Here is a 27,784-nt window from a genome sequence, read left to right as displayed (position 1 = left end):
AAATCAATCACATGCAGTTCATGCTTAATAAACTCCTTATCTTGCCCATTCACGTTATCCAGATGTTTCCTGTTAATCTCAATGTATCTGTTCTTGCGCCCTGGATGATTTGGGTGCACAATAGTTTGTTTTTCTCAAGCATCCTATTATTTGATATTTTGCAAGCATCCATTTTTCTTTACTTTTAGTTAAAAGACACATTGACAATTTTAAACCAGATAGTACGCTAACATTAAACAACTAAATTATCCACTCTTAATAAAGGCCACACAACTTAACATTATTATTACATATTATTCTTAAACCTTGCCAAGAGGTTGGTCCACTTAACTATAGATCTTATCTTAGCAATAGGCCCTTTGTCCTAGTGGTCAGCAGGTTTGGGCTTGGCCTTAACTCTTACTTAATATATGTAGTTAATATGACCTTACAATGTTTTGATTCTCCAACAGTATTTCATTAAAAAAATAGTTTAAAATTATTATGATTTGTATTACAGTAATGCCTTGGGGCCCAGGGCAATAATCAGTAATGCCTAGCATCCCATTACACTAGATATTGTACAGACATGGTAAAAAGGCAGTTCCTACCCTGGAGAGCTTGCCGGCAAACACTTAACTTTCATTTGAAATCCCAAGCATAAAGTTAAGCACGTGCATAAGTGTTTGCAGGATTGGGACCTAAATCTATTACTAGATACAGCAGGTGGATAGAACAGGTGACTGTAGGTAGGGTGACCAGATGTCCAGATTTTATAGGGACAGTCCCGATTTTTGGGGCTTTTTCTTATATAGGCTCCTATTATCCCTCACCCCCTGTCCCGATTTTCCACACTTGCTGTCTGGTCATCCCAACAGTAGGGGACAGAAACAGTAAAACAAGCATGTTCTGCCTAACAAACAGTAGTCGCAGTTTGCCGCCTGCGTAGCTGCCGTTTTCCACAGGCCCAGCTATGTTCACCTTGAGGTGTTATTCCTTAAGATACGTTTAATGCTGCTCTTTTTGGCATTGATTTGAGCTTATTTGGTTTTTATACGCCCCAAAGCACAGCACGTATGCTGTTAAATGCGACGTTGGCTTGAATCAAGAATAACTCCACTGAGGCTCAATGGAGTTACTCGGTTAAAAACTTGGTGAGAGGTCAGGATCGGGCTCCGGTCGTACGTGTGTTTGAATAAAATGTGTTGCCCTGTCAAAGTAGTATCCTCAGGACGGGGGGGTGTCCTCGAAAGAGACTTTGCTCATCTCGGCGTGCAGGCATTTGTACACAGTACAAGTTGACAAGATATCGCCAAGTCAAACACTAGAGGTAGATGATAGAAGACCATAACAGATCTGCATGCAAAATTTAAAAGCAAGTATAAGCTGCATCTTCCTTTAACATGACTCCATGCCCCACTATGAGAACAAAGAATGGTGAATAATTTCAAACAAACCTATTGTGAGATTCGCAGCATTTCTGTCCCACTGGAAAGGAATGTTTTCACCCCCTTTGCAGATTGCTCCTCCTCTGTTTGAAGCTTTGAGGAGCTCCCATCTTTGGTGGCTTTTCACTGCCATCCTGGGGTTCTGTATAACAGCTTTCTTCCCTGGCTCAGTAGCTGGAAGAATAGCAGCCTCACAGCGGTTAGTGCTCCTTACTGCAGCTGCTCATTCTTCTAGGGAGCACTACTTTATGCAAGCAGAGATGGACCAATCCTTGTGCCTTACTGGTTCTCATGCCTGCTGAGCCTCTAAATCAGTGGTGGGCAACCTGCGGCCCATGGGCCGCATGCAGCCCGTCAGGTTAGTCCGCTGGCGGGCCGCAAGACAGTTTGTTTACATTGACCATCCGCAGGCACGGCCACCCGCAGCTCCCAGTGGCTGCGGTTCACTGCTCTAAAATGCTGCAACCTAATCGGTTGCAGCAGTCACACAGGATGTATTGCAAGGCAATTCTAGTGCACATCCCTCCCCATCAGGGAGTATGGTGCCCAGATCAATGCCAGGAATCCCATGTGGCAGGGCAATAAACTATCAGTAGGCCCCAAAATAGGAAGAAACTCATTTTCAAGGTTGGATACTTAAATTCATGTGCCTATAGGGCCCTAAATGTAGATTCAGACGTCGAAGCACTTAACTAGAGTGGAGATTTGCCCCAATTATAGCCATCTTGGTCCAGCCAAGGGTATAGCTGCCCGAGTGCAAATAGCGACTTTACCTGCTTACACTAGTAGGGGGGTTGGCACCTGTGCAGCTATGCCAATGGCTGTAATCAGAGCAACTCCCCACTGTACACAAGGCCTTAGTGCTGATTTTGGTGAATAAATAGGGATTTAGGCGACAAACTTTAAAAATTGTTCCCTCAGTTACATATAAGCGAGTTATTGAACTGAACATGGTCTTCCATAACCTGTGTAACTAATACATTGCACAGGAACAGAGATCAGCGATTACACTATAAAATACTTGTGTATACAAATGTTGGTGTTTTGGGGCGGGGGGGAGGGGATGGAAACCTAGCCTACTGTCTGCACTTATATGAAGATTTAGTTTAATTCTTCATATTCTATTTTGTCCCTAGTTGTTGTTACTTATGATAAGTTGTGTTGGGTTATGCACTTTGGAGAGGAGCACTGCAAAAAAAAATTGTGTTGTATTGAAAACTAAATCCTTTAAATTAGATGGGCTGGATAAGTATTTTTTCAAAGGTTGCTTAAGTGTATTGACATTTTTGTATACTTCCAAGCAGTTGAAAGCAGTTCAGAATCATAGAAATGTAGGGCTGCAAGGGACGGACCTTCAGAGTTCATCAAGTCCAGCCCCTTGTGCTGTAGCAGGACCAAATAAACACCATCCCTGACAGGGGTTTGTCCTGTTACCCAGGGTTCTTTCAACCCAAAGCTCTTGGTAACTTTTACTCTGTGTGAGGTGGTGTCAGGAAATAAATCAAGGGAGACATGGCCGTCCGATCGATAGATGGCTGGCACAAACAGGACAACAAAAGAGTGCTTTCACTTAAAGCTAAACTTTACTTAGTCTCAAGCACTTACACACGTGCGCAACAGATTAGTAAAACATCCCCAACCCTTGAGGGTGGCTCTCGAGTGACACAGCGGCAGGCTTCTGTTGGCCAAATCTTCCGTCTGCTGGTGGGGACCGCAAGATGTATCCAGAGGGAGAGTCCAAAAGAGTCCAACTACCTCAAACTTTTCGCCTTATTTCATTAGTAATAGAACGACATGTCCCTTAAAAGAAACTTAAGTAAGCAGTTTCAGTGGTCAGCAAGAGGTTTCCTTCTGATTATTGATTAACCAGGTGTGGGTTTTTCCAGAGTTTGCAGCCTTGAAGCCCTAATAGACATGGGGCACATCCTGCTTTTCTAAAATGCATGTATCAGCAACTTTAACACAATTCTTATCAGGAAGGACGCAGGGTCAAGCTGCCCTTTCTGTGGCACCCAAAACTCCCTCCCCTCCTGGCTTGGTCGGGCTGAGACTGCTGAATGGCCAATTTGCAGCCTGCTGACTTGGCTGCTTTTAGCAATAAGCCACAGTGGTTTCGGGCACTTTACTGGTTTGCTGACATCTCCCCATACGGTCCAACCTGTTTATAAAAACCTCCAGTGATGGGAATTCCACAACTCCTCTTGGAAGCACGTTCCAGAGCTTAACTACCCTTATCGTTAGAAAGTTTTTCCTAACATCTAACCTAAATCTGCCTGGCTGCAGATTAAGCCCATTATATCTTGTCTTGCCTTCAGTGGATGTAGAGAACAATTGATTATTGTCCTCTTTATAGCAGCCCTTAACATATTTGGAGAATGCTATCACGTCGCCCCCTCAGTCTTCTTTTCTCAAGACTAAGCGTGGCCAGTTTTTTCATCCATTTGTCATAAACCTTCTATCATTTTTGTTACTCTGCTCTGGACTCTCTCCAATTTGTCCAGATCTTTCGTGACGTGCGGCGCCCAGAATTGGACAGAATTGCTCCAGCTGAGATCTCACCAGTGCTGAGTAGAGCAGGCCAATTACCTACAGCGTCTTACATATAACACTCCTGTTGATACACCCCAGAATTATACCAGCCTTTTTGGCAGCTGCATCAGATTGTTGACTCTCATTCAATTTGTGATCCTCTATAACCCCAGAAGTTAAAATCGCCCATTACCACCAGGTCTTGAGTTTTGGATATTTCTCTTGTTTGTTCTAGATCTGCCTCATCCACCTCCTCTTCCTGATTTGGTAGTCTATTGACAACCCTACCATGACATCTATTTTTTAACCTCTATTTTTACCTCTTTTATTTTTAACCAGAACCTCTCAACGGGTCTGCCCCTCACCTTCTTCTGGACCTCAGAACAAGTGTATACGTTCTTGATGTATAATGCTACACCTGCTCCCTTTTTTACTCCGCCTGTCCTTATTGAACAAGCTCTACCCCGCTATACCAATATTCCAGTCATGAGATTTATCCCACTGAGTCTCTGTGATGCCAATTAAGTCATAATTTAGCTTATGTACGCTAATACTTCCAGTTCTTCCCATTTATTCTCCATACTCCTTGCATTGGTGTGTGGACATCTGAGATGTTGAGCAGCTTCCCCCACTGATTTCCTTCTTCTTGCTCCTATGGCCCTATTGTAATTTTCCATGTCCCACCAACAACTAACCTCCATTAACATCACTTTTTTATATTTACTTGTGGGCTTTGAACCTAGTTTAAAGCTCTCACTTGGTTGGTGAGTCAGTGCACAAAGATGCTCTTCCCTTTCTTGGTCAGGTGGCCCCCTGTTTCTTCCCAGAACAGCATTGCATGGTTGAGGAAGCCATAGCCCTCCTTTTGACACTATCTACAGAGCCATGCATTCATCTTCAGGATGTGTGTGCCCTTGCCTGGGCCCTTACCCTCATCTGGGAGGACGGACAAGAATACAACCTACACCCTTGATCCCTTCTGTCTAGCTCCCAAAGGCCTGTAGTCACTGCTGATCTGCTCAGGGACAGACCTGGCAGTATTATTAGTACCCAGGTGGATGAGCAGCAGCGGGTAGCAATGGGTGAGCCACAGCAACCTTTCCATAATATCTCAGACACAGGGTCCTGGCAGGCAGCACACCTCCCAGAACAGTGTGTCAGGTTGGCAGATGCTCCCACCGCAGACAGCATGGTTATCAAAATGACAAATATTTTCACCGCTTTTTTTAAACTTGCAGTAATCACTGTGTGGGAGCTTGAAACAGAAGGTCCATTTCCTGCTCCGATCATTGTTCCTCCACTGTATTTGCACAATAGTTTTATTATCGTACGGTTGCTCAATAGTGCTAGGCTTTCTTTGAAAATATCAGATTCCCCTTCGAGCGAGTATGTCCACTGACTCTTACTCACTGATCGGGTCCCGTCCTTGGAGACGCTTAGGGGCTAGTCTACACTAGTGTGCTATACCAGCCACTGTAGCGCATCTGGTGAAGACATGCTATGCTGATGGGAGAACACGCTCCTGTGGGCATAATTATTCCACCTCAAGGAGAGGCAGAAGCTATGTCGGCGAGAGGGTGTCTTCCATGGCTATGGCACAGTGTGGACACCACTTTACGTTGGTATAACGGGTGTCACTCAGGGGCACTCGCTTTTTACACCCCTGAGCAACTTAAGTTACATCTACTTAAGCGGTAGAGTAGACAAACCCCTAGAGCTGTCAGGAAGGGGTGTAGCCTATAGGTTTAAGCCGCTGACTTGCTTTATAGGGTTAATTTGCTGGCTTGCTTTATTATATTTTGCCTTCATTTACTAGCTTGATTATTTTATTTTATTTGGCTTGTATTTTTGTATTGAATTAGTCTGTTTGTCTGTAATGCAAGGAACTTGCAGGCCTGTATCCTGCATGATTATCTTAAGGAAGTTAACATAAGTATGGTTAAGTAGGCTTGTGACCTTTGGCATATATAACTGGCCTAACAGTCACCCTTTGAGATTTTGGGGAACTAGATGTGTTTACCTAAGAAAGTCGAGGCTTAACAGTGACCACAGAGTGTGGCGGTTCAATGATGAGACAGAACACAGCTTTATGCAAGCAAGCAGGCTGGTCAGCTGAAATGGGCTGCTGCCCCCCAGCTTTCCACCTTCCCCTTTTATTATATTTCTCCCCCCTATGCATTACGTACTTCTACCGCAAAAAGACACACAAAGGAATGTATGACGTTGATTAATATACTTGTTTACCAACTTTTATCTACTACAATCCTGGTTCTCAGGCCTTGAGCCCAGGCTAAAAAAGCTTCCCACGGTCACTGTCTTTTAATCAACTTCTCATGGTTCATATCTAGTCCTTGTCCTTGGATAGAGCAATGTGTGCATTGCTTCTACAAAACAGTCAGGGTGTGCCCTGACTGTTTCCAGGTGGATTAACTAAACATGAACCCTTCAACAGAGTACACTGCAGAAACACAGAAGTAACAAACAGAAATCAGTTCAGGCAAGATGTAACAGGTTTTGAGAATGAGCACTTTTGACCTGTGATTGCAGAGCCATTGGCCATTATCTTTGAAAACTTGTGGTGATCGGGGGAAGTCCCGGACGACTGGAAAAAGGCTAATGTAGTGCCAATCTTTAAAAAAGGGAAGAAGGAGGATCCTGGGAACTACAGGCCAGTCAGCCTCACCTCAGTCCCCGGAAAAATCATGGAGCAGGTCCTCAAGGAATCAATCCTGAAGCACTTACACGAGAGGAAAGTGATCAGGAACAGTCAGCATGGATTCACCAAGGGAAGGTCATACCTGACTAATCTAATCACCTTCTATGATGAGATTACTGGTTCTGTGGATGAAGGGAAAGCAGTGGATGTATTGTTTCTTGACTTTAGCAAAGCTTTTGACACAGTCTCCCACAGTATTCTTGCCAGCAAATTAAAGAAGTATGGGCTGGACGAATGCTCTATAAGGTGGGTAGAAAGTTGGCTAGATTGTCGGGCTCAACGGGTAGTGATCAATGGCTCCATGTCTAGTTGGAAGTGCCCCAAGAGTCGGTCCTGGGGCCGGTTTTGTTCAATATCTTCATAAATGATCTGGAGGATGGTGTGGATTGCACTCTCAGCAAATTTGCGGATGATACTAAACTAGGAGGAGTGGTAGATACAGTGGCAGGTAAGGATAGGATACAGAGGGACCTAGACAAATTGGAGGATTGGGCCAAAAGAAATCTGATGAGGTTCAACAAGGATAAGTGCAAAGTCCTGCATTTAGGACGGAAGAATCCAATGCACCGTTACAGACTAGGGACCGAATGGCTAGGCAACAGTTCTGCGGAAAAGGACCTAGGGGTGACAGTGGACGAGAAGCTGGATATGAGTCAACACTGTGCCCTTGTTGTCAAGAAGGCCAATGGCATTTTGGAATGTATAAGTAGGGACATAGCCAGCAGATCGAGGGAAGTGATCGTTCCCCTCTATTCGACATTGGTGAGGCCTCATCTGGAGTACTGTGTCCAGTTTTGGGCCCCACACTACAAGAAGGATGTGGAGAAATTGGAGAGAGTCCAGCGAAGGGCAACAAAAATGATTAGGGGTCTGGAACATATGACTTATGAGGAGAGGCTGAGGGAACTGGGATTGTTTAGTCTGCAGAAGAGAAGAACGGGGGAGGATTTGATAGCTGCTTTCAACTACCTGAGAGGTGGTTCCAAAGAGGATGGTTCTAGACTATTCTCAGTGGTAGAAGATGACAGGACAAGGAGTAAGGGTCTCAAGTTGCAGTGGGGGAGGTTTAGGTTGGATATTAGGAAAAACTTTTTCACTAGGAGGGTGGTGAAACACTGGAATGCGTTGCCTAGGGAGGTGGTGGAATCTCCTTCCTTAGAAGTTTTTAAGGTCAGGCTTGACAAAGCCCTGGCTGGGATGATTTAATTGGGGATTGGTCCTGCTTTGAGCAGGGGGTTGGACTAGATGACCTCCTGAGGTCCCTTCCAACCCTGATATTCTATGATTCTATGACCCTTCCGCTCTATTATTCACCATCAATCTTGAGCATTCAGGAACCTGGAACATCAGACTCAGTTGGCATTCCAGGGATGAGGCTGGTCCTTCGTCTCTTACCACCAGGTCCCCAAGGAAGGGTGTGAGTATGCTAATCTAGGAACTTCTGCAAGGTACTCCCAGAAATGTACTATTTCCTTTTGGTTCTGTGGCTTGGAACTTTGATAACCTTTTCACTTATTTTAATAAAAGTTTCTAAGGCTGATTTGTCCTCAGTGTGAGTGTTCTTGCCATGCACCCCAAGGTTTAAGGCCCCCAAAGGGTCCTTACAAGATATAGAACGCAGTGTAGCCTGATTCTAGAACAAAACCTTCCTATCTTCTGGTCAGATCAATTGGAGAGCCTATAACAATCTACTAATCTCTAAAAATCAGGCAACAGGGGCCAGACATGGTCCTGGAACCAGCCCCTTCATCTCTGGCCAGAAGTTCCTGCCTCTGCAGGATCTATGCAAGGCAGCACTTGTATGCTGACAAAGTGATTCTTCTGACATAAGAATTTGCCAGCTCTTCACTCATAAGAGAGGGAACACAGAAGTTCTTACCAGGTGCAGAATTATCACTTTAAATTTGGCAAAATCAAGTAGCTGCAGACTTCAAAGGCCCAATCTAGAGAGGCAGGCTGGGAAAAAAGTTCCTAGGAAAGAAGTGTCGTGCCAAGACCCAGCAAGATTAAAAGTCACAGCTTATAAAATGGTGGCTTGTCCTGGCAACGAGTGTTGGGCAACAAAGAAGAAATGCGAATGCTGAGAAGGATGAGTGGGGAGGAGCAAGAAAGACCATGTGAGGAATGTGTATGCAGGCTCAAAGGAATATCCATACATGAGAAAATGAGGTCGGGGGGGGGGGGGTGCAGGCACAGTAGGTTTGGTCTCGCAAAGTGCAGCTGTGACAATGACATAGGTGAGAGAGTCCAAGAGATCAAGACTGAAAGACAAAGACTGAGGCCGCCCCAAGAAGCAGTGGTGGCTGTCATAAAGGAAGACTGGATAGCATGTAGTATGATACAGGACATGGTACTGAACAGAGCACTTCAGAGGGAGAGGACTCATAAAGCAGACCCCATTTGATGGGATTAATGCAAGGAAGTAGTAGTGATGTCATGCCTAAAGCCACTTTACCACAGGTCAATGGGAGAGCTCATTTAAAAGAGGAACACAATTTACCAACGCTCCCAAGACATGGTGTTCCCATTTTTTCTACTTTCACCCTAAGCACAATCCAGAAGACGTGTGTAACGAGGCCCGTCTTCTCTCCAGCTTGTTTAGGATCCACTGCCATGTCCACAGGCTCTTTTGGGGCAGTTTTATTGACCAAACTTAAAACAAAAAACAAGCAAGCCCAATTCCTCAATTCACCCTGAGCTACAATCCCCAGGGGACTTTTCCCCTTCACTGCTCAGGCTTTCACTGTCTCTCCTGCCAGGGGACTCTGACAGTCTTGCTGCTTCCTGCAGCTTTTAGCTCTGACTCACCTGGTGTCTCTCTTTCTCAGGCCCAAGTGCCTTCTTTTAAAGCCTAATATGGGCCAGTTGATGCAGTACAGATGCACTGGTCTTAAAAGGGCTAGTGCTACACTGTTTGGACGTCTGCAGAGCTATTAACACGTACATCAACAGGACTACGCTATTTTTATTCTCGTGAATACATCCTAGTTGCAGAGAACAGAAAGCTCACAAGAATGCTATATCCACCAGGGTATGTATAACTGGATTACACACAGGAAGGAGATTTAAATCCCCCAGAGGAACTGCAGGCACGTGCTGCTGGATAAAACTGTGACTTCTTGGGACAAAATAGCCTCATAATTAGCAAAGGAAATTTGTGAAGCAGCCAGATAGTTCAACACACTTATCTTCACTAACAAATTGCCACAAGTCCTCCTTTTCTTTTTGCGAAAACGGACTAACACGGCTGCTACTCTGAAACTTATCTTCACTAGACATTGAAAACTATATTCTTATCAACTGGTGCAGCAGTGAGCAGGAACATTCTGTGGTAGCCCACTAAGCTGCATGCCGCTACACTGAATTTCTATTATCCTCTCCCCATTTACCTTTATTTTCTTTGGTTACATCCTGTTCAGCCTTTGAACACGCACACTTAGCTTCCATTGGCTTCAATGGGGCAGGGCGGGGGACATCTGCATGTCTAAGAGTGGAATTTGCCTGTAAGGCTTCTCTCAAACGATGGGCCAAATTCGCAGCTGGAGTGAATTGGTATAACTGTGTGCCCTTCAGTGGCGCTACAGCAGTTTGCACCAGGGGAGGATCTGCCCAAATGTTCCATTTTCGTACTTTATAAACACAGAACAGATTTCTTTTTTTAAAGGCCATACTTCTTCTAAATCCAGTTTTTGAAGAAACCGAGAGGTCAGGGCTGGTAACTCCAGACAATGCTTGAGGTTAATCCATTGTTTTCTTGCCTAGTGGATTCAGGAAGTGAATATTCTACCACTTGGTGCAATTGACTGTGAATGCGGTGGCCTAAAAACTGAGGCCTCCCAGGGTCACCAATTAGCACTTTAGTTCCATGGATACTGATGCATTTCCTCAACCAGCGATGAAGACTGTTTGCAAGTTGTTCATCATAAAACATATCCCCCAAAACAATGAGGTCCCAGTGGTCCAGCTCTGTATCAATGATGTTCTTAGTTAGAATAGGAAAGGGGTTCACATTGTTCAGCTCACAATTTAATACCATGGCCATTCCTGCAACTGAGAACAAGCACAAAATACATGAGAAGTGATTTAGAATTCTATACTTAAAAGCCATCTGTAGTGGTAAACTCTTCTAATATTTTCACAAATTCTTTGTTTGGATAATCTCTTAAATATCAGTGTTATTCTACTAGGTATCTATATAGCCTTCATTAAGGTAGTAATTTAGTACCTCCCAACCACTGGTGAATTTGATTCTCATACCATCCCTGTTAGGTATTATCCCCATTTTACAGATTGGAACTGAGGCACAGCGCAGATGAAATGACTTGCCCAAGGTCACACAGGACACTGTGGCAGAGCCACGACTTGAACTCACTTGTGCAAGTCCCAGTTCAGTGCCTTTGCCACGAGACAATACCTTCTCCCCAGTCAACCAAGAATGTTAAGTAAATTAATAAGAATAAATCAAATATAAAGGGTGCCAAGGGGAAAACAAGTAAAAATAAGACATGTAAATTGCTGTTAGCCACATAATCAGAAAATAATTATCAAAACATGTAAACATGGGACAGATCATTCTTGGTGTAACTTCCCAGAAGTCAGAGTTTACCCCAGGGATAGAGACAGTATCAGTGTGGTTTATTCAAAAATAAAATCCATAAAATAAATCTCATTAGTCTCTTTCCCTAAGTAAGGCAACTAAAAACACAGGCCAGTTGTCAAAATTTTGGGTGTGCAACCCCTTAGAAAATCAGGTCACTCACTTAGGTGCTGAATAAAGCGCATAAAAGTTAGGAATCAGGAGCTAAATGCTCAAAGGTGACTGGACCCAATTTCAGAAGATGGGTACTCAGATCAGTCCTTTAAGGTGTCTCGAATTGGGCACCCCAAAACTGAGACACTCAAAATCAATCACTTTGAAAATAAATCAAGCCTTAAAGAATAAATATGTAGTTCTACATTTTCTATGTAAAATGTGTTAATTTTTAAATTCCTCTAGAAGTTGTGTGTGTTGGCAGGGAGGGGAGCATGCGTGTGTAATCTTGCTTTAACTTTAATTTCTTGATGATTAAACTTTTTTTTTGTTACAAGTCCACAGCAGTGTAATCTAGCAGACTGAAGAGTGTGGGGAACGCTTTGGTAGTCATAATCAGTAGTCATCTTTCAAATATTAACTTGGATTATTTGCACATACTTTAGAAATTGAGTCTGGCTTTCTTTGACCTAAGTATGAAAAGAACAAATTGTTAAGGACGAGACTTATCCCATCCTAGAGGTGATAAGCTGTTTCAAAACAGATACAAAAAATATTTGATTAAGATAATATAGAGATAAAAACTGAATAGATTGTTTTCAGTAGAATTTGGAGAGAACAGAACTATTTCTTTACCAAAAGGTATCAGCAAAGAAAGGTTCATAAATGCAAGTTCACCTGTTGACTGACCTTCTAGGTGAAGTCATTTAGCCGCTAACCAATGGTGTATGCTGAGTGTTACACAAGGCTGAGGTCAGATACAGCACTGCTGTGGTTAAAAAGCTGCATACACAAGTTACCAGGGGAACGCAGACATTTAGGCAAGATCGCCAGAAAACAGAAGCAGAGACTTGCCAAGGTATGCGAGGCAGGCAGGGAGGATTTTTGACATCTCTTATAAAAGAAATCACCATCCAAGTATCTGTCAGGTTTGAAGGTGACTGTGAAAAATCTGAAATAACATACTAAGTCTCACTTTTTTATTGTTACAAGAGGCTTTGAGCAAATTCACAGGTCTAGTTTTGCATCAAGTTGTAATGCCGCAGAAGACATTAAAGGCATCACCAATTTTGACATGATCCAGGCTGTTAATGACTTATACTTGTTATCCCATGACAGATGGTAGCAAGGGCAATTGTGAAAAAATAATAGAGGTGTGTGTAAAATTACCGTGCACTCATACTTCCTTTTTGGCCAGAGAACTCCAAGAGCTTTACAAACATTAAGCCTCATGGCACCAGTCTGATAAATATTATCCCCATTTTTACATCCAGGGAAACTAGACACAGAGTAGTTAAGTGACTTGCCCAAGGTCAATGAGCAACTCAATGCAAGTGCTGGAAACAGAACCCAGTTCTCCTGCTAATCCTATGATCTATTGCGAGACAGGCTTCCACTGCAGTCCAGTTCCTAGTGACTTGGTGCCCACAACACAAAAAGCAACACTTAAATTGGCAGGCTTGGCAGAGAGGTCAAGGCCTGATTCGGCATAGAGACTAAACTACCCACTTCCCCTGGAGGGTCTTCTTGCTAGGGACAGTACGTTAGAAAATGTGCTCTCCCATTCATTTCAATGGGCATGAGCACAGAGTGAGGTACTACTTGGGCCATGTCCACACTACCACTTATGTCGGCAAAACTTGTTGCTCAGGGGTGTGACTATTCCGCCCCCCTGAACGACATAAATTATGCCGGCATGAGTGGTAGTGTGCCCAGCGCTATGTTGGCGGGAGAAGCTATCGCTGCTCACTGGAGGTGATTTCAGGCTGCTGATGGGAGAGCTCTCAGCACAGAGCTCTATATGAGAGACCGTACAGGGGCGCAGCTGCACCGGTACAGCTGTGCCGCTGTAAGCTCTGTAGTGTAGACATGGCCTCAGTCACATGAGTAAGGATGGCAGAATCTAGTCCTTAATGTTTGCCAAAGATGCTAGACTGATAGTCAGGGCCTTCCCTAAGGGGGTGCGGGGCCCAGGGCGGAAGTGACGTCACTTCCGGGACCGACCGTGCCGAGGGCAGGTAAGGGAGGCTGAGGGAGGCAGTGCCTCCCCAAACAGCCAGGCGTGGCCCAGCCTACACTCCGCCCTGCCAGGGTACTGCTTTGGTAGCACTCCTGGGCTCCAGCGGGCTGGGGCCATGGCGCCCGCCTTCCTGGGGGAGGGGAGGAGGCTCCGGCGGTGCCACACGCTCTCCGTCCCGGCGCTCTGGGACTGGGGAGGCTGCAGTCGCACTGCCATGCACTCTAACCCTCCCGGCGCGCTCTCCCTCGGGTGGAAGGGGCAGGGCTGAGGGTAGCCTCCCCCAGCCAGCAGTTCACCTGCCGCCCGTGCGGCACCGGCCAATTGCACCAGCCCGCAGGGGCCCCGAAAGCGTGGCGCCCGGAGCGGTCACCCCGATGCACCATCCCCCAGGAACGGCTCTGCCGATAGCGCTGTAAACTGAAGCACTGGGCAGGACCCGCGTAACGTTTTTGCTTCCTTCTAATTTTACTTGAAACCAGGAATTTCTCTGAACAACTGAAAGAAATGCTACTCCTCAAATGTGCTTGAAAAATGTCCTTTTGCAGGGCTTGGAAAGAGGTATCTTACTGGGGTCGATGTCATTCGCAAGGACCTGGGATGCACCGCTCATCACAGCAGCGATTGCTGTTGCTCCACATCCACTTCCGAGATCTAGTACTGATCCCATTCTGACAGCATCCGGGTTATCTAAGATATACCTGAGTATAAAATGAAAACTGGGTGAGAGTCCACTTCATAGACGTAATGATGCAGGATATATTAATTCAGAAGATATTCCACGTAAGCCTTGCACGCAGTCTCTCCTGCAAACCAGCATGTCTGTGCTAACACAAAAAACCACCAGAGGGTGCATGCATGCGACAACAGCAACAAGCTACATCCTTCATTTCAATCAATCAGATCATTCTCTCGGTTTAAAACATGGAATGAATGGGTTAAAATTGGATGGTGGCTATGAAACTTGACACTCAAAGCAGGAAATGGAACAACTGTAGCTGATAGTAGTGACATTAAAGTTACAACTATCAGTACAAATATGAATGTTTTAACAGCAATGTCTGGATAGTTTGATGCAGCACTCAGCCTCTGAGAGATGTAAATTCTATAACTTCAAAGCAACTCATGTCTTGCCACATGATTTATCTGACAACTTGCAACACGAGCTCCTTTTCTGGTTTTTAAAGAGCCACATGCTCATATTCCACTGAAACGCTACACCAGAGTGACTGGAAAAATAAGACGAATTAACAGTGAATGTGAGATTATGCTTGGCACCATGACAGCCAGAACCATTGTGCTGTGAAGAGTCAGCAAACAAAGACCTCTAACCTGGATCTGAGGAGGAAAAGCCTGAAGACTATATAAGAGCCAGGTATTATTATTATTATTAATAAATACAGCGCGTCATTTTCTCCCCTATGTGTGGGGGTGGGATGAAAGTTGTCCTAGCTTCATAGGGGCTATGACAATATACAACAGTGAGACTCTTCACTATTCTGCCATGGGGAAGGGGTTTAACCAACCCTCCTCCCCTTATTCCATACAATGAGCAGGCAGCACGACCCTCCTAATGTGCAGATGTTCTGAGATCCACAGGGATATTCTGTAGCTTAGAGGGCACCAACAAAAAGAGCAATGGAATTTATGTGATGGCCCAGTAGCACTATTTCCTGGCACCCCAGGCCAGATTAACCCATAGGCTAATAAGGCTATAGCCTTAGGCCCTCCTATTTTTAGGCCCTACTTTAGGCTCTCATTTTTAGGCCCTCCATTCCACACTGAAGTAACAGCTGAGCGACGGTAACGGGGCCATCAGAAATTTTTTCTCATTAGATATTGCTTTGTACAAATTAATCTATCAAGATTGTGAATTCAATTTACGGTGGTTGTGATTTTGTCTTTGTGGGCCGAGCAACATAGAACTTTGTACACAGTAGGCCTACACTGAACAATAGAAGCCATGTTGAAGAAAGGAGGATGGTAGAAATTGAAGGAGGCCAAAGACAGACGGCAAAGACAAGATGCAGTACTGAAAAGATCTCCTTTGCTCCTAACGTTTTTTCCTCCTGCTAAGTCTGGTGGTGAGGAAGTCCAGGCGAATACCAGCCCACGTGACCCTGTTGCGCCTGCGTCTGATGAAAAGGAGCAGCCTCCTGTGACTTCTCTAGCTGCAGTCTCACCCTGCTCCTCTCAAGACTTTCCCAGTGATAGTAAGACAAAAATATCCTTCTCCAACGATCCAGGCACGTGGGACGTGACTTCTCAAGATCTCATTGCATATTGGACAGAGAAGGGCCCACAGAAATGCCAGAATCTAGATGCTGACTTGTCATTGACAAAGCAAGAGTACACCAATCAGAATTGTTACCTGACCAAGTCAATGTTTGAATATGTGAAGTCTAACAAACAGATTGGCAAACAAATGGCTCATCTATTCACCTTCTAAGAAGAAAGTGTACTGTTTTTATTGCAGCCTGTTTTCTCATACCAAAAAGTGGGGAATGTTCTGCAAAGGCTTCAATGATTGGAAGAATACTGCATACATTATCAATCATGCAATGAGTGAGCAGCATACATCGCCAGCAGCTACCACGCCCGAAAGAAAGTAAGTGGCAGAATTGATACACAAATGGAAAATCAGTTTTTGGAAGCTCGTGCTTATTGGAAGAATGTTCTCAGATGCGTCGTTAAAACCATAGTTTTTCTTGCTGAGCGTGGTCTGCCATTCCGTGGCTCAGATGAGACTGTTGGATTGAAACACAATGGCAATTATCTTGGCATTCTAGAGCTAATCTCTAAGTTCGACCCTTTCTTAGCTCAGCACATCAATGAAGATGCAAATTATGGAAAAGGCCATTGCTGGCAAAGACACTATCAGTGATTATAGATGAGATCAAAGATGTGGAATATTTTTCAGTGTCTGTCGACTCAACACCGAATGTGTCACACGTAGATCAGCTGACTGTCATCTTGCGTTATGTGCTACCCAGCGGACCAGTTGAGCGTTTCATGACCTTCATAAACATCACCAGCTACACAGGGGAGAAACTTGTCTCGCACCTACTCAATTTCCTTACCAGAAATGGGATTGACATCCGCCTTTGTCGTGGCCAAAGCTATGACAATGCAAGTAATATGAGTGGCAAATATTCAGGGATGCAGGCAAAGATAAAAGAGCACAGTGCTTTGGTTGATTACATACCATGTGCTGCTCACTCACTCAGCCTTGTTGGCCAATCTGCCGTGGATTGTTGTGTTGAACCAGTTTCTTTTTTTGGATTTGTCCAAGAATTGTACAATCTTTTTTCTCTGCATCAACCAGTCGTTGGATGATTCTTAGAGATTCACTACCAAAGGGGTGCCCAAATCACTCTCAGGGACACGGTGGAGCACTAACACTGAAGCTGAGAATGCAGTTGTTCTGGGATACCCCAACATCCTTGAAGCACTAGAGAGCATCGAGGAAGATGAATCTCAAAAATCAGCAACAAGAAAAGATGCGAAGATCCTGAGTGATGCAATGCACCCTTTGGAAACTGCTATTTTGTGTGAGGTCTGGAATGATATACTTCAGCCATTCAGCAGGTGCAGTGTATGCTTGCAAAGTGCTCAAATTGACCTTTCCACTGCGGTAAACCTAATGAGGAGTCTTGGAACTGTTTTTCAACGAATGCAGGATAGGTTTGATGTGTATGAAATTCAGGGGGCTGCAAAGACTGCTAACCATGAGTAAGAGTCAGCCAAACGCCGCAAAAGACAGAAGACATGCGACGATGCAGCTTCCCACTCATTCAGTGACAAGGAGGCCTTCAGAGCTAATACCTTCATCACAATCATTGACAAACTGAAGAGTTCATTAGGACATTGGATCAAGGCTTACGAAAATATTGACAAAACTGTACTATAGTGTACTGACAAATTTTTTGCCTAACATTTCAAGTTCTGAAGTCAGTGAAGGTTTCAGACGTCTGTGTCAGAAGGACCCAGATGATCTCCCTGTCGATTTTACTAAAGAATTTCTTCAATTTGTTGAATTCGCATCACTCTCAGATTTAGAGAGAAAAGATGATGAAAGCAAATTGTATTTGGATGTACTGAGTTATCACTGAAACCAATGTGATAGAATGTTTCTGAAATGTTGAAACTGCATTACGGCTGTATTTGTCATTAATGATCACTAACTGTAGTGGAGAAATGTTCCTTCTGTCTTCTAACCAGGGTCAAAAATGTCCTCCGATCCACCATGACTCAAGAGCATCTCAGTGCTTTGTCCCTCTTGAGCATTGAGAATGAAATCATCAGGTCTTTGAATTACAATGACATCATTCATGACTTTGCCACTGCTAAAGCTGGGGGGGGGGGGTGTTGTTTGAAGAATTGAGCGTAGTTAGAGTAGAACAAACTTGTTAATTTTACATAAATAAATAAATATGTAAATATGTTTGTCGATAAATGTTTTATGACTTCATAATTGTTCTTGCAATATGTAATTCATACTTAGGCCCTTCCCTCCCATTAGTGTCAGGCCCCTCATAACCTTAATCCAGCCCTGCTGACACCCTTTCCTCTATGGCAGCCTTGCTCTCTCTCAGATGAACCCATAACTTATATATGGAGGGGGGGTCATAGAAAAGGAGGAGCATGCAGCAGAACCCTGCTTGGATCTGAAGTAATGCAAGTAGAGAGGGTGATTGTGCCCAGAATATTTTTAAGTACCTTAATTCCAACTCAGTGTTTCTCAGATTGCCTGTAATATTGATGTTCGCTTTAGAAGTTCAGAAAACAGTTAGGGCCTAAATGCTAGCCCAGCGTGGAAATAGATTGCCTTAGTGCTGGAGACAGTTGTCTGCAAGGCTAGGTTAATAAGGTATCTCAGGTTATATTGAAAAGGGTACTCTGAAACTTTGTCATCAGAGAGCTCAGATGTTGTGGGAAACAGACACTGTTGAAAGAGCATACAATTGCGGAAGCAGCATTTCCCCCCCTACGCACCGTCCATTTTTCACTTTTTCAGATTATGCAATTCATTACTGAAGTTCTCAGGTCAGCAAAACAGCAAATCGTTGTTAAATCTGCTGGTGAAATGCCAGAGCATTAATTAATGTTGCTAACCAAATGGTTAGGTAGCAAAGGCACCATTTGATAACAAACCATGGAGATGAGATTAACTACAGTACCTAATTGACTTACTGTTTTTAGCAGCACTTTAATTGTGTTGAAGGTCCATCTAATCACCTCTCATAACTTAGCTGTGAGACTCATATTGTTTCCAACTTAAAAAAGCCTCTGATTTTTGCTTTCTTGCAGACAAAAATAAATAAAATGATAAAAATTTAAAGTATTAAAAACCCAACCCAACCCCAAATCAAACCTTTCCCTTTCAACTTAATGGGAGATGGCTGAAGGTTGGCTGTTTGCAGTAATGACTCATGACTTCTTAGGTAGGAGAAGATACTTCTGGGTGATATAAGAACATTAACAGCCCCTGGGAATCAGAGACAGCATCTGCATTTTGACTGCAAAATTGTCAGAAATAAAATATGGCATACAGTTTGTAAATGAGTGCAACACGGTCAGATAAATATAAAATAATCCTGTCTGTGTACATTCCCGCCCCCTTATTTAGGATTTTAGAACCAGTCTGGATATAGGTTAGGCCTTGTCTACACTCAAAGGTTGCACCAGCAGAATTCTACCCTTTTCAGTGGACACAGATATGCTTCCATGAGCATGTTTTGTCTCCTCCTGGAATAACCCTGAGTTATTGTGAACTAAGTATTCCCCTCTTGAAGTGACACTAAATGATGTGATTAAATACCTTGCAATATTTTTGTGGAAAATGCAAAACTTTCCCACACATCCAAATTCAGCCCTGGTGTAAACACATGCTACTCCATTGAAGTCAACAGATTTAACAGCCAACAGTTATTCTACATACAGCAGCTGCACAGACTTCATAGTCATCAGCAGAGATAGTACTTGGGACCTTCTATTCCAAAGCCACAGGCTTCTATCACTTGAGCTGAAGGAGAATCTGTGTTAGGTGTACTTGTACTAGGGCTTACAAACCCCTTTGGCTGCAGCCACTAGAGAGCAGTACTATCACAAGCAAATCTGGTATCCGATGCAGCATGGGGTGATAGTACATATTTACTCTAGTGGTCACTGGGCACTGTACCTGGACAGGGCTTGGCCTCCTGGCCAGTAGATTGCCCAGAAGGGGTCGCCATAGGGCCACAAGTCAGCTCTTTCCTGCCAGAATCTGCAGCGAGGCGTCAGAAGTCGCAGTCGTATCTCTGGTGTGAGGTGCCCACTGCTACTGACTTCAGTGTTCTCCTCCAGAAATGCTCTCATCTCAGGATCCAGGAAGCTTCCTGGAGTCCTGTGATAGCAGCATCTCCATACCAAAGAGGTGCTTCTGTTACTGCTCCTTGAAGCTTTTGTGAGGACATCCCTACTGACAAAGCCTATAAACCACTTCAAGTAGCAGAATACCATGCCTCCCCTTTGGTAAAAATCCTTCCTGATCTGAATTCAAAGCAGCTGCACAGCGAAGGTTGATCTTGTAAGTGTGTGAGGAGACGTGTTTGAAACCAACTCAGAAGCGGTCTCGTTTTGTAGCAATGGATGGCGATTCCTGAAAGCAAGAGCAACGTATTAATGATAAAATATCTATTTCAAGGTTAACAACCATCAATGCTGCAAGAGGCGGCAGCTGGATGGGAGTTGCTATACGTGGATGAAAGATCTCAAGTTTGTCAGGCTCATATTTCCCCATGTCACAGGTCTACAATGTAGTTCCAGAAAAGGCAAATCCTACACAGGGGTGGAGAACTTAGAGGACAGTGGGGTGAGTTTCTTTGGATGGAAAGCAACAGTTCATGTGACAGCTCATTACTCTAGTTCTGTTATGGCAGGAGGAGACAAAGTCAACCCAATGGGCCAAACCATGGCTCCACTAAAGTCCATGGCAAAACTCTTATTGACTTCAGTGGCCCTAAGGAAACATAAACATGCACTGAACATAAATTACACCACATACTGTTACTGCTGGGCTTGCCGTTTAGATGGACTTGATTTCTAATTTCAACTTTAGGCCTTGGATGGCAACTGGTACTGGCATACCTATGTCAGGCAGGGGTGTGAAGGTATAATCTCTGACCGACAGAGCTGTGCCAGCAAAAGTCCCTAGTGTAGACGCAGTTCTCCCAATAAAACTGTGGTTTGGCACCATAGCTTATTTTACTTGGAGGGGGCAAGCGGAGGGGGCTGCGTCCAGTATAGTATGCTAGAGTAGCTATACTGGCAGTGTGCTCTTAGCATAGACCTGGTCTAAGGCTCGGCTACTAATCTCACATTCTGCAGCAGGTATTCCCATAGGGAAGGCAAGAGAGTGAACATGAAATGGCACCTTTGCTACAAAACCGTGAAAAGGTTTGGGGAAGGGTATTACTTTGAATTGTGCTCTACTACAGTGTCTTTGGATACTTAAAATAAAATCCATGAAGGGAGTGGTGGCGTTCAAGGGAATGAGCCATTAAAGTAATCAAATCAGGGAACTGCATATGGGGAAGTGTCTCAAACACTTCCAAGGACATACAATGTCAGTGGTTGAATTGACAGATTTAAAGATTAAATACACACAGTTTTTAGCGTCTGCCTCCCTACTCCCCACAGATAAACACAACAGCAGGATGTTCACACCTATTGCTTTTCAGTGAATGTTCAATCTATGCAATTATGCACAGGCATGGCAGAGAGCCCACGTTGTTGTTATATGTGGCATGAACTTTAAAGTGGCTATAGAAATGCTAATTAAAGGTTCAATGGCTGCTTTGAATTTTGTTAAGATATTTATAGTGCAGTACTTAACTAATCTACTCTCCAGGGGTGAGTAAGAAGTATTCCCTGGCAAGTGGGGGGGCATTAAACCATCAATTTCTGGGGACTTTAAGCTTTCACTAAAACAAGAGCAGGTTCCAACCCACAGGGTTGTGGAGATAGCCATATGTGAGCTGAATGAAAACCACTGTAGTGCGGTCTGCAAAGGGAGGGCTTCAGCACTTGTGCTGAGGCTCGTAGCTTTACCAAGCAGCAGCAGAGTACAATGAACAACACTGCTGCCAATCAAAACACTGTGGGGGTAGCAGCAACACTGGCGTGACTCCAGTCAATTTCACACTGCCCCCAAGTGGGACAGATATGAACTACTCATTGGGAGGAGGACCCCAATTCATTGATGCCCCACAACCACCTTACACCAGCTCTGCCAGCAAAAAGGGGCCAAAAAGCTGCCTTTCTGTACCCTATGGAATTTCAACAATGTAGAGGAAGTCCCTGGCAGGCGTAGAACAGGCATTAATTGACCCAAAATGTACACATAGGGCATGATTATCCATTTCTGCTACACCCAGAACACTAACTGTGCCCAGGGGTGCCACTGGAGTGCAAGACTGGGCCCTGAGTGCATCTTAATTCATGCCTTAAGCTTTTTTAACCTCCGGTCAAAATCAAATCAGGACACTAAGGAGAGCAATGACTATGCTACTATCACTTAGCTCACACCTCTGCTGAAAATTCTTGCTGCCTTTGAAGTTGATGGAAATCTAAAGTCTTTCTTACCTCTAATTTTTTTTCCAGGTGTAGGAACAACGCACCTTATTTTCCATTCAAGAAAGAGCTCTATTATTGAATCTCCTGTGGATTTCCATGTAAATGTTGCTTAAAATCCTGCACTGAGTGGGCTGTCAAACGGTGGGAACAATCTGAATGAGTGAGACATTTAAAATCTCTTAGTTTTAAAACTATCAGTGTAACACAGGCCAAAAGTTTAATCATTAAAGGGACATTGTTAACTTAAAACCTACATTCCTAAAATATGTTATACACATCGTATTGCAAGTTACAGCTAATATTATTACAAGTGGGATGACCTGGTAACTATAGGCTAGTTAGTCTGACATCAACACCAGGCAGAATAATGGGAAAGCTGATACAGTATACAACCGATAAAGAATTAAAGGACAGGAATATAATCAGCACCAGTTAACATGCTTTCATGGAAAATAGGTCTTATCAAATTAACTGATTTTATTTTTTAAGAAGATTATGTCTGGATGATAAAGGTAACTATATAGGTATAATATACTTTTGTATAGCATTTGTATAGTTCTGCATGACATTCTGATTAAGAAAGAGCACTAAACAATATCCATAGAGCACACATTCAATGAATTAAGCACTGGCTAACTGACAATTCTCAAAAAGTAATTGTCAATGGGGAATCATTATTGAATGGGATGTTGCTAGTGAGGTTTCATAGGAATCGGTAGTAGGCCCAATGCTATTCAACACTTTGCTCGATGAGCTGGAGTTAAATATAAAATCACTGCTGATAAAATTTGCAGATGACACAAAAATTAGTGGAGCACTAAATGATGACAACACGACAATTATACAGAGCCATCTGGATCACTTGATAACCTGGGATAAAATATGCTTTAATACAGTCAAATGCAAAGCTATGTATCTAGGAACAAGGAATGCCGGTGATGCCTACAGAATGGGGGACTGTGTCCTGGAAAGCAGTAACTCTGAAAAGGATCATTGTAGGCTAGTAGTGGACAAGCCACTGAACATGAATGAGACGCTGTGGTTAAAAACAGCTAATGCAATCCTTGGATGTATACATAGGGGAGTTCCAGTATTGCCAACCCCAAATCGTCAAATATCATGAGCCAGGCTCACCAAAAATCATGAGATTGGCTTTAAAATAATGAGATTATGTAAAAATAATACATTTAATGTTGTTTTTATTTGCCTCCCGCTTTTTGAGCCTTTAGGATGCAGTGTACTGGGGTCACATTTTGAAGCTTTCTCCATAGCCACGAGGACTAGAAACGTCCTTTTCTTTAAGAATGAAGGCTGAAATCATCACATATCCACCTGAATCCAGAAGCTGGGGCTTTAAGGAAAACAATTATCATGAGACCCATGACAAAATCATGGGAACTGGCATCACTGGCCACTACTGAGATATAGGGAGGTAATTTTACCTCGGTATAGACAAGGAAGTAGTCAGAAGTAGGAAAGTGATTTTACTTCTGAATACAGCATATGTAAGACACGTACTGTGTACATGTCCAGTGTTCACATTTTAAAAAGAAGGTAACAAAATTGAAGAAGATTCCAAAAAGAGCTGCAAAAATAATTTGGGGGCTAGAGACTTAAATATCCCAACCCGTTAAGAATATCAAAAAGAAGATTGAGAAGTGAGTTGATTACTGTGTATAAATACCTTCATGGGGAGAAAATACCAGGTACAAAAGGGCTCTTTAAATCAAGCGGAGAAAGACATAACAAGAACCCATGGCTGGAAGCTGAAGCCAGGTAGATTCAAATGAGAAATTAGACACAAATTTTGAATAGTGTGTGTGATTAATCACTGAACTAACTACCAATGGAAGTGGTGTATCCTCCATATCTTGATGTCTTCAGATCAAGACTGGATGCCCTTTTGGAAGATATTCTTTAGTCAAACATAACTTAAGCTTGAGACAGACACAAGTTATTGGGCTCAGGATAAAAGTAGCTGGGTGAGCGTTAATGGCTCATATACTGGAGGTCAGACTACATGACAATATGGCCCCTTCCGGCTCTAAATTCTATGAATCTATGAAGCTGAGAGACAGTACACAACTATGTGAAATTCTGTGGTCTGTGTTGTACAGATGGTCAGACTCACTAGATGATCTAATGGTCACTTCTGTCCTTAAAATCTTCGAATCTATCAAAAAGAGAGGACTTTTTTTTTTTCAGTTGGTTTGTACAGTGCATTTGACCGCACTTTGTTTTATGGTCAATTTCATGATTTCCCGTTTAGTCAGATTTCCGAGTTGTATGGATTTCTCCTACAGCAACAGGAGAGGGAAAATATCGGTTTTTAAATATAAGAAATGTGAGCGTAAAACCACATACGCTGACAGAAGGACTCAAATAGCACGACCTTTTTTTTAACTGATTAGATTTCAAATTAATTGTGTTCTTCGGATAAAATTAATCCAAAAATAAGGGATTCTTAAAACTGCCTTAAAATTAATCCAAAAGATTGAGACTTGCCAGGTCTGTATCACTGACCATGTACCTCTCTTCCCAGCCTCTCTTAAAAGACTCACGGCTTCGAGAGCAGCGAGCCTGCTGCTCAGCAGAGCTTTGTACAGTCTTCTAACAGTTCCACCCCTGTCTTCGTGGGCCAGGGGAGTAGGGACTGAGCTAGTAAAAGCAGTCCTCCTTAGGAAGGTGCTGCTAACACTGTGCTAATGCTAGTGCAGAAAAGATTTTAACTTTTAATGTTTTTTAAAAGCCTACCTTTGTTATTACTGTGACAGCTTAAACCTGGAGTCCGTCTGCCCAGTGAATCTGTCCTTCTCCATTTTGTTGTTGTTGTTTTTTTGCACCTTGTGTTGTTGCTGTGGTTAGCAAATAGCATTTGCCTGGCTTTCTGTTTCCTGTTTCACATGCACCAGCATGGTGAGATCATCAGGCTCGTGCTCTGCTCTGGAAGCCACGTGCATGATTTTTCCCTTACATCCCTTAAAGGGGGCAGTGTTTGATATAGTAGAACTGCTGCTGGATCTGCCTTGAGATGCCTGTGTAAAGGAAAAATCCTGCGATGGCAGGGAGACAGATCAGACAGGCCTCTTGCCATCTCTAAAGTTCTGTGATTCTTGGTGAGGTTAGATTGGGATTATATATAGGAATAGTCTGTCTAAAAATTGCATTTTTTAAAAAAGCCAGATGTTCTTCCTGATGTGAAAGAGAGCAACTGAGATTACAAAATCAGTAATAAGAAAAGGAGGACTTGTGGCACCTTAGACACTAACAAATTTATTTGAGCATAAGCTTTTGTAAGCTACAGCTCACTTCATCGGATGCATGCAGTGGAAAATACAGCGGGGAGATTTTATATACATACAGAACATGAAACAATGGGTGTTACCATACAGACTGTAACAAGAGTGATCAGGTAAGGTGAGCTATTACCAGCAGGAGAGCCGGGGGGGGAGGGGGGAACTTTCGTAGTGATAATCAAGGTGGGCCAGTTCCAGCAGTTGACAATGTTGCCGGCACCCAGTGCCGAGAGGCTGAACAACAGCTTGAGTTGGTTCGTTACCCGGTGTGCTACACCCAATAATCACAATGGGGTGGAGAAGCAGAAAAGTTTATTTGCAGCTGCAAAAAGGTACAGGGAGAATAAAATCTCAAATCCTGCACACCGAGCAGGAAGTTACACAGGCTTTTATACATCCTTTTTCCCAGCATACTTATCCAATAGCAAGCTGCCCCAAGTATCCATATAGCCAGCCAATCCAGTTCCCAGCTAGTTCCCTGATTCTCTGTATCATTTGTTAAACTATACATAAAGCTGCTTTATTCAGCATTGTTTTTCCATATCTGGCCTGCGTGGCCTTGCTTAGTTTCAGGCAGTCTGACTCTGCAACATATTGTTGCAGATTCTCAGCATAACTGCTGTGTGTGCCTCCAGGCGGGGGGGCCAAGGACACTTGGGCCTAGTACGCAGAACTGCTGCAAGTGCCTCCAGGCAGGAGGGGGGGCCAAGGACACCTGGGCCTAGTGCGAGGGGGCTTCATCGACACTCGTGGTCTTCCATCCCCTCGAGTTACCTAGCGGCCATGCCCCAGTGTCCCCAACAACAAGAACGTGTGAGGAACAGTGGGGGGAGGGAATAAACATGGGGAAATAGTTTTACTTTGTGTAATGACACATCCACTCCCAGTCTTTATTCAAGCCTAAGTTAATTGTATCCATGTTGCAAATTAATTCCAATTCAGCAGTCTCTCCTTGGAGTCCGGTTTTGAAGTTTCTTTGTTGAAGTCTCTCAACAAGCGTTCTTACAACGACAATACCCACCTGCTGAAGTGAAGAAACAGATTGACAGAGCCAGAAGAGTACCCAGAAGTTACCTACTACAGGACAGGCCCAACAAAGAAAATAACAGAACGCCACTAGCCATCACTTTTAGCCCCCAACTAAAACCTCTCCAACGCATCATTAAGGATCTACAACCTATCCTGAAGGACGACCCATCACTCTCACAGATCTTGGGAGACAGGCCAGTCCTTGCTTACAGACAGCCCCCCAACCTGAAGCAAATACTCACCAGGAACCACACACCACACTACAAAAACACTAACCCAGGAACCTATCCTTGAAACAAAGCCCGTTGCCAACTGTGTCCACATATCTATTCAGCGGACACCATCATAGGGTCGAATCACATCAGCCACACTGTCAGAGGCTCGTTCACCTGCACATCTACCAGTGTGATATATGCCATCATGTGCCAGCAATGCCTCTCTGCCATGTACATTGGCCAAACTGGACAGTCTCTATGTAAAAGAATAAATGGACACGAATCAGACGTCAAGAATTATAACATTCAAACCAGTCGGAGAACACTTCAATCTCTTTGGTCACTCGATTACAGACCTAAAAGTGGCAATTCTTCAAAAAAAAAAAAAAACAAACAAAAATTTCAAAACCAGACTCCAATGAGAGACTGCTGAATTGGAATTAATTTGCAAACTGGATACAATTAACTCAGGCTTGAATAAAGACTGGGAGTGGATGGGTCATTACACAAAGTAAAACTATTTCCCCACGTTTATTCCCCCACCCCGCTGTTCCTCACACGTTCTTGTCAACTGCTGGAACTGGCCCACCTTGATTATCACTACAAAAGGTACCCCCCCCCGCCCCCGGCTCTCCTGCTGGTAATAGCTCACCTTATCTGATCACTCTTGTTACAGTTTGTATGGTAACACCCATTGTTTCATGTTCTCTGTGTATATAAAATCTCCCCACTGTATTTTCCACTGCACGCATCCGATGAAGTGAGCTGTAGCTCACAAAAGCTTATGCTCAAATAAATTGGTTAGTCTCTAAGGTGCCACAAGTCCTCCTTTTCTTTTTGCGGATACAGACTAACACGGCTGCTACTCTGAAACCTGTCAAAATCAGAAACAATCCTTGCAGTCTAATTTACTTTTCACTCTTTGTGTTTCGCTCAACCAGGACAGTGAATGTAAACTAGTCAGTTTCATTTTCGCGTCCTCATGTCCTAGCACAATGGTGCAATGTCTAGGGTGCCCATCTTTTGTTGGTTTTTTGAGACTGAAATTCTTATAATTCCATGGCCCTTCATACTTACTGATAACAAGCATTTCCCACACCAGTGTTCTAATTGGTTTTTAGTTCTGCATTTGAAAGTAAAGAACAAAATGAAACAAAAATAATTAGTGTGATCCAATTTATAGTTGATA

General features: G+C 43.6%; 1 protein-coding gene across 5 annotated transcripts in view; it reads right to left on the bottom strand.

The window, feature by feature from the left end:
- ETFBKMT (electron transfer flavoprotein subunit beta lysine methyltransferase) overlaps window positions 1–24,971 on the bottom strand; it is a 31,878-nt gene extending 6,907 nt beyond the window's left edge. Inside the window, exons 1-5 of one of the 5 annotated variants that reach the window (XR_012155987.1) lie at window positions 24,810–24,971; window positions 22,065–22,207; window positions 19,621–20,079; window positions 14,010–14,140; window positions 10,062–10,722 (exon numbers count right to left, since the gene is read on the bottom strand). Coding sequence is in view for 4 of the 5 variants with exons in the window: in XM_073321517.1 (XP_073177618.1) it covers window positions 10,379–10,722; window positions 14,010–14,140; window positions 19,621–19,940 (795 nt within the window). In the remaining variant the exon portion in view is untranslated. Of the gene's footprint in view, window positions 1–4,231; window positions 10,723–14,009; window positions 14,141–19,620; window positions 20,080–22,064; window positions 22,208–24,809 lie in introns of those variants that run through there. The other 4 variants (XM_073321517.1, XM_073321530.1, XM_073321549.1 and 1 more) reach the window with 4 other exon arrangements.
- Between the last annotated feature and the right edge of the window lie 2,813 nt (window positions 24,972–27,784).

This window comes from Lepidochelys kempii, chromosome 1 (genome assembly GCF_965140265.1).
Source record: "Lepidochelys kempii isolate rLepKem1 chromosome 1, rLepKem1.hap2, whole genome shotgun sequence".
NCBI lineage: Eukaryota > Metazoa > Chordata > Testudines > Cheloniidae > Lepidochelys > Lepidochelys kempii.
This window is presented reverse-complemented; position numbering and strand designations above follow the sequence as displayed.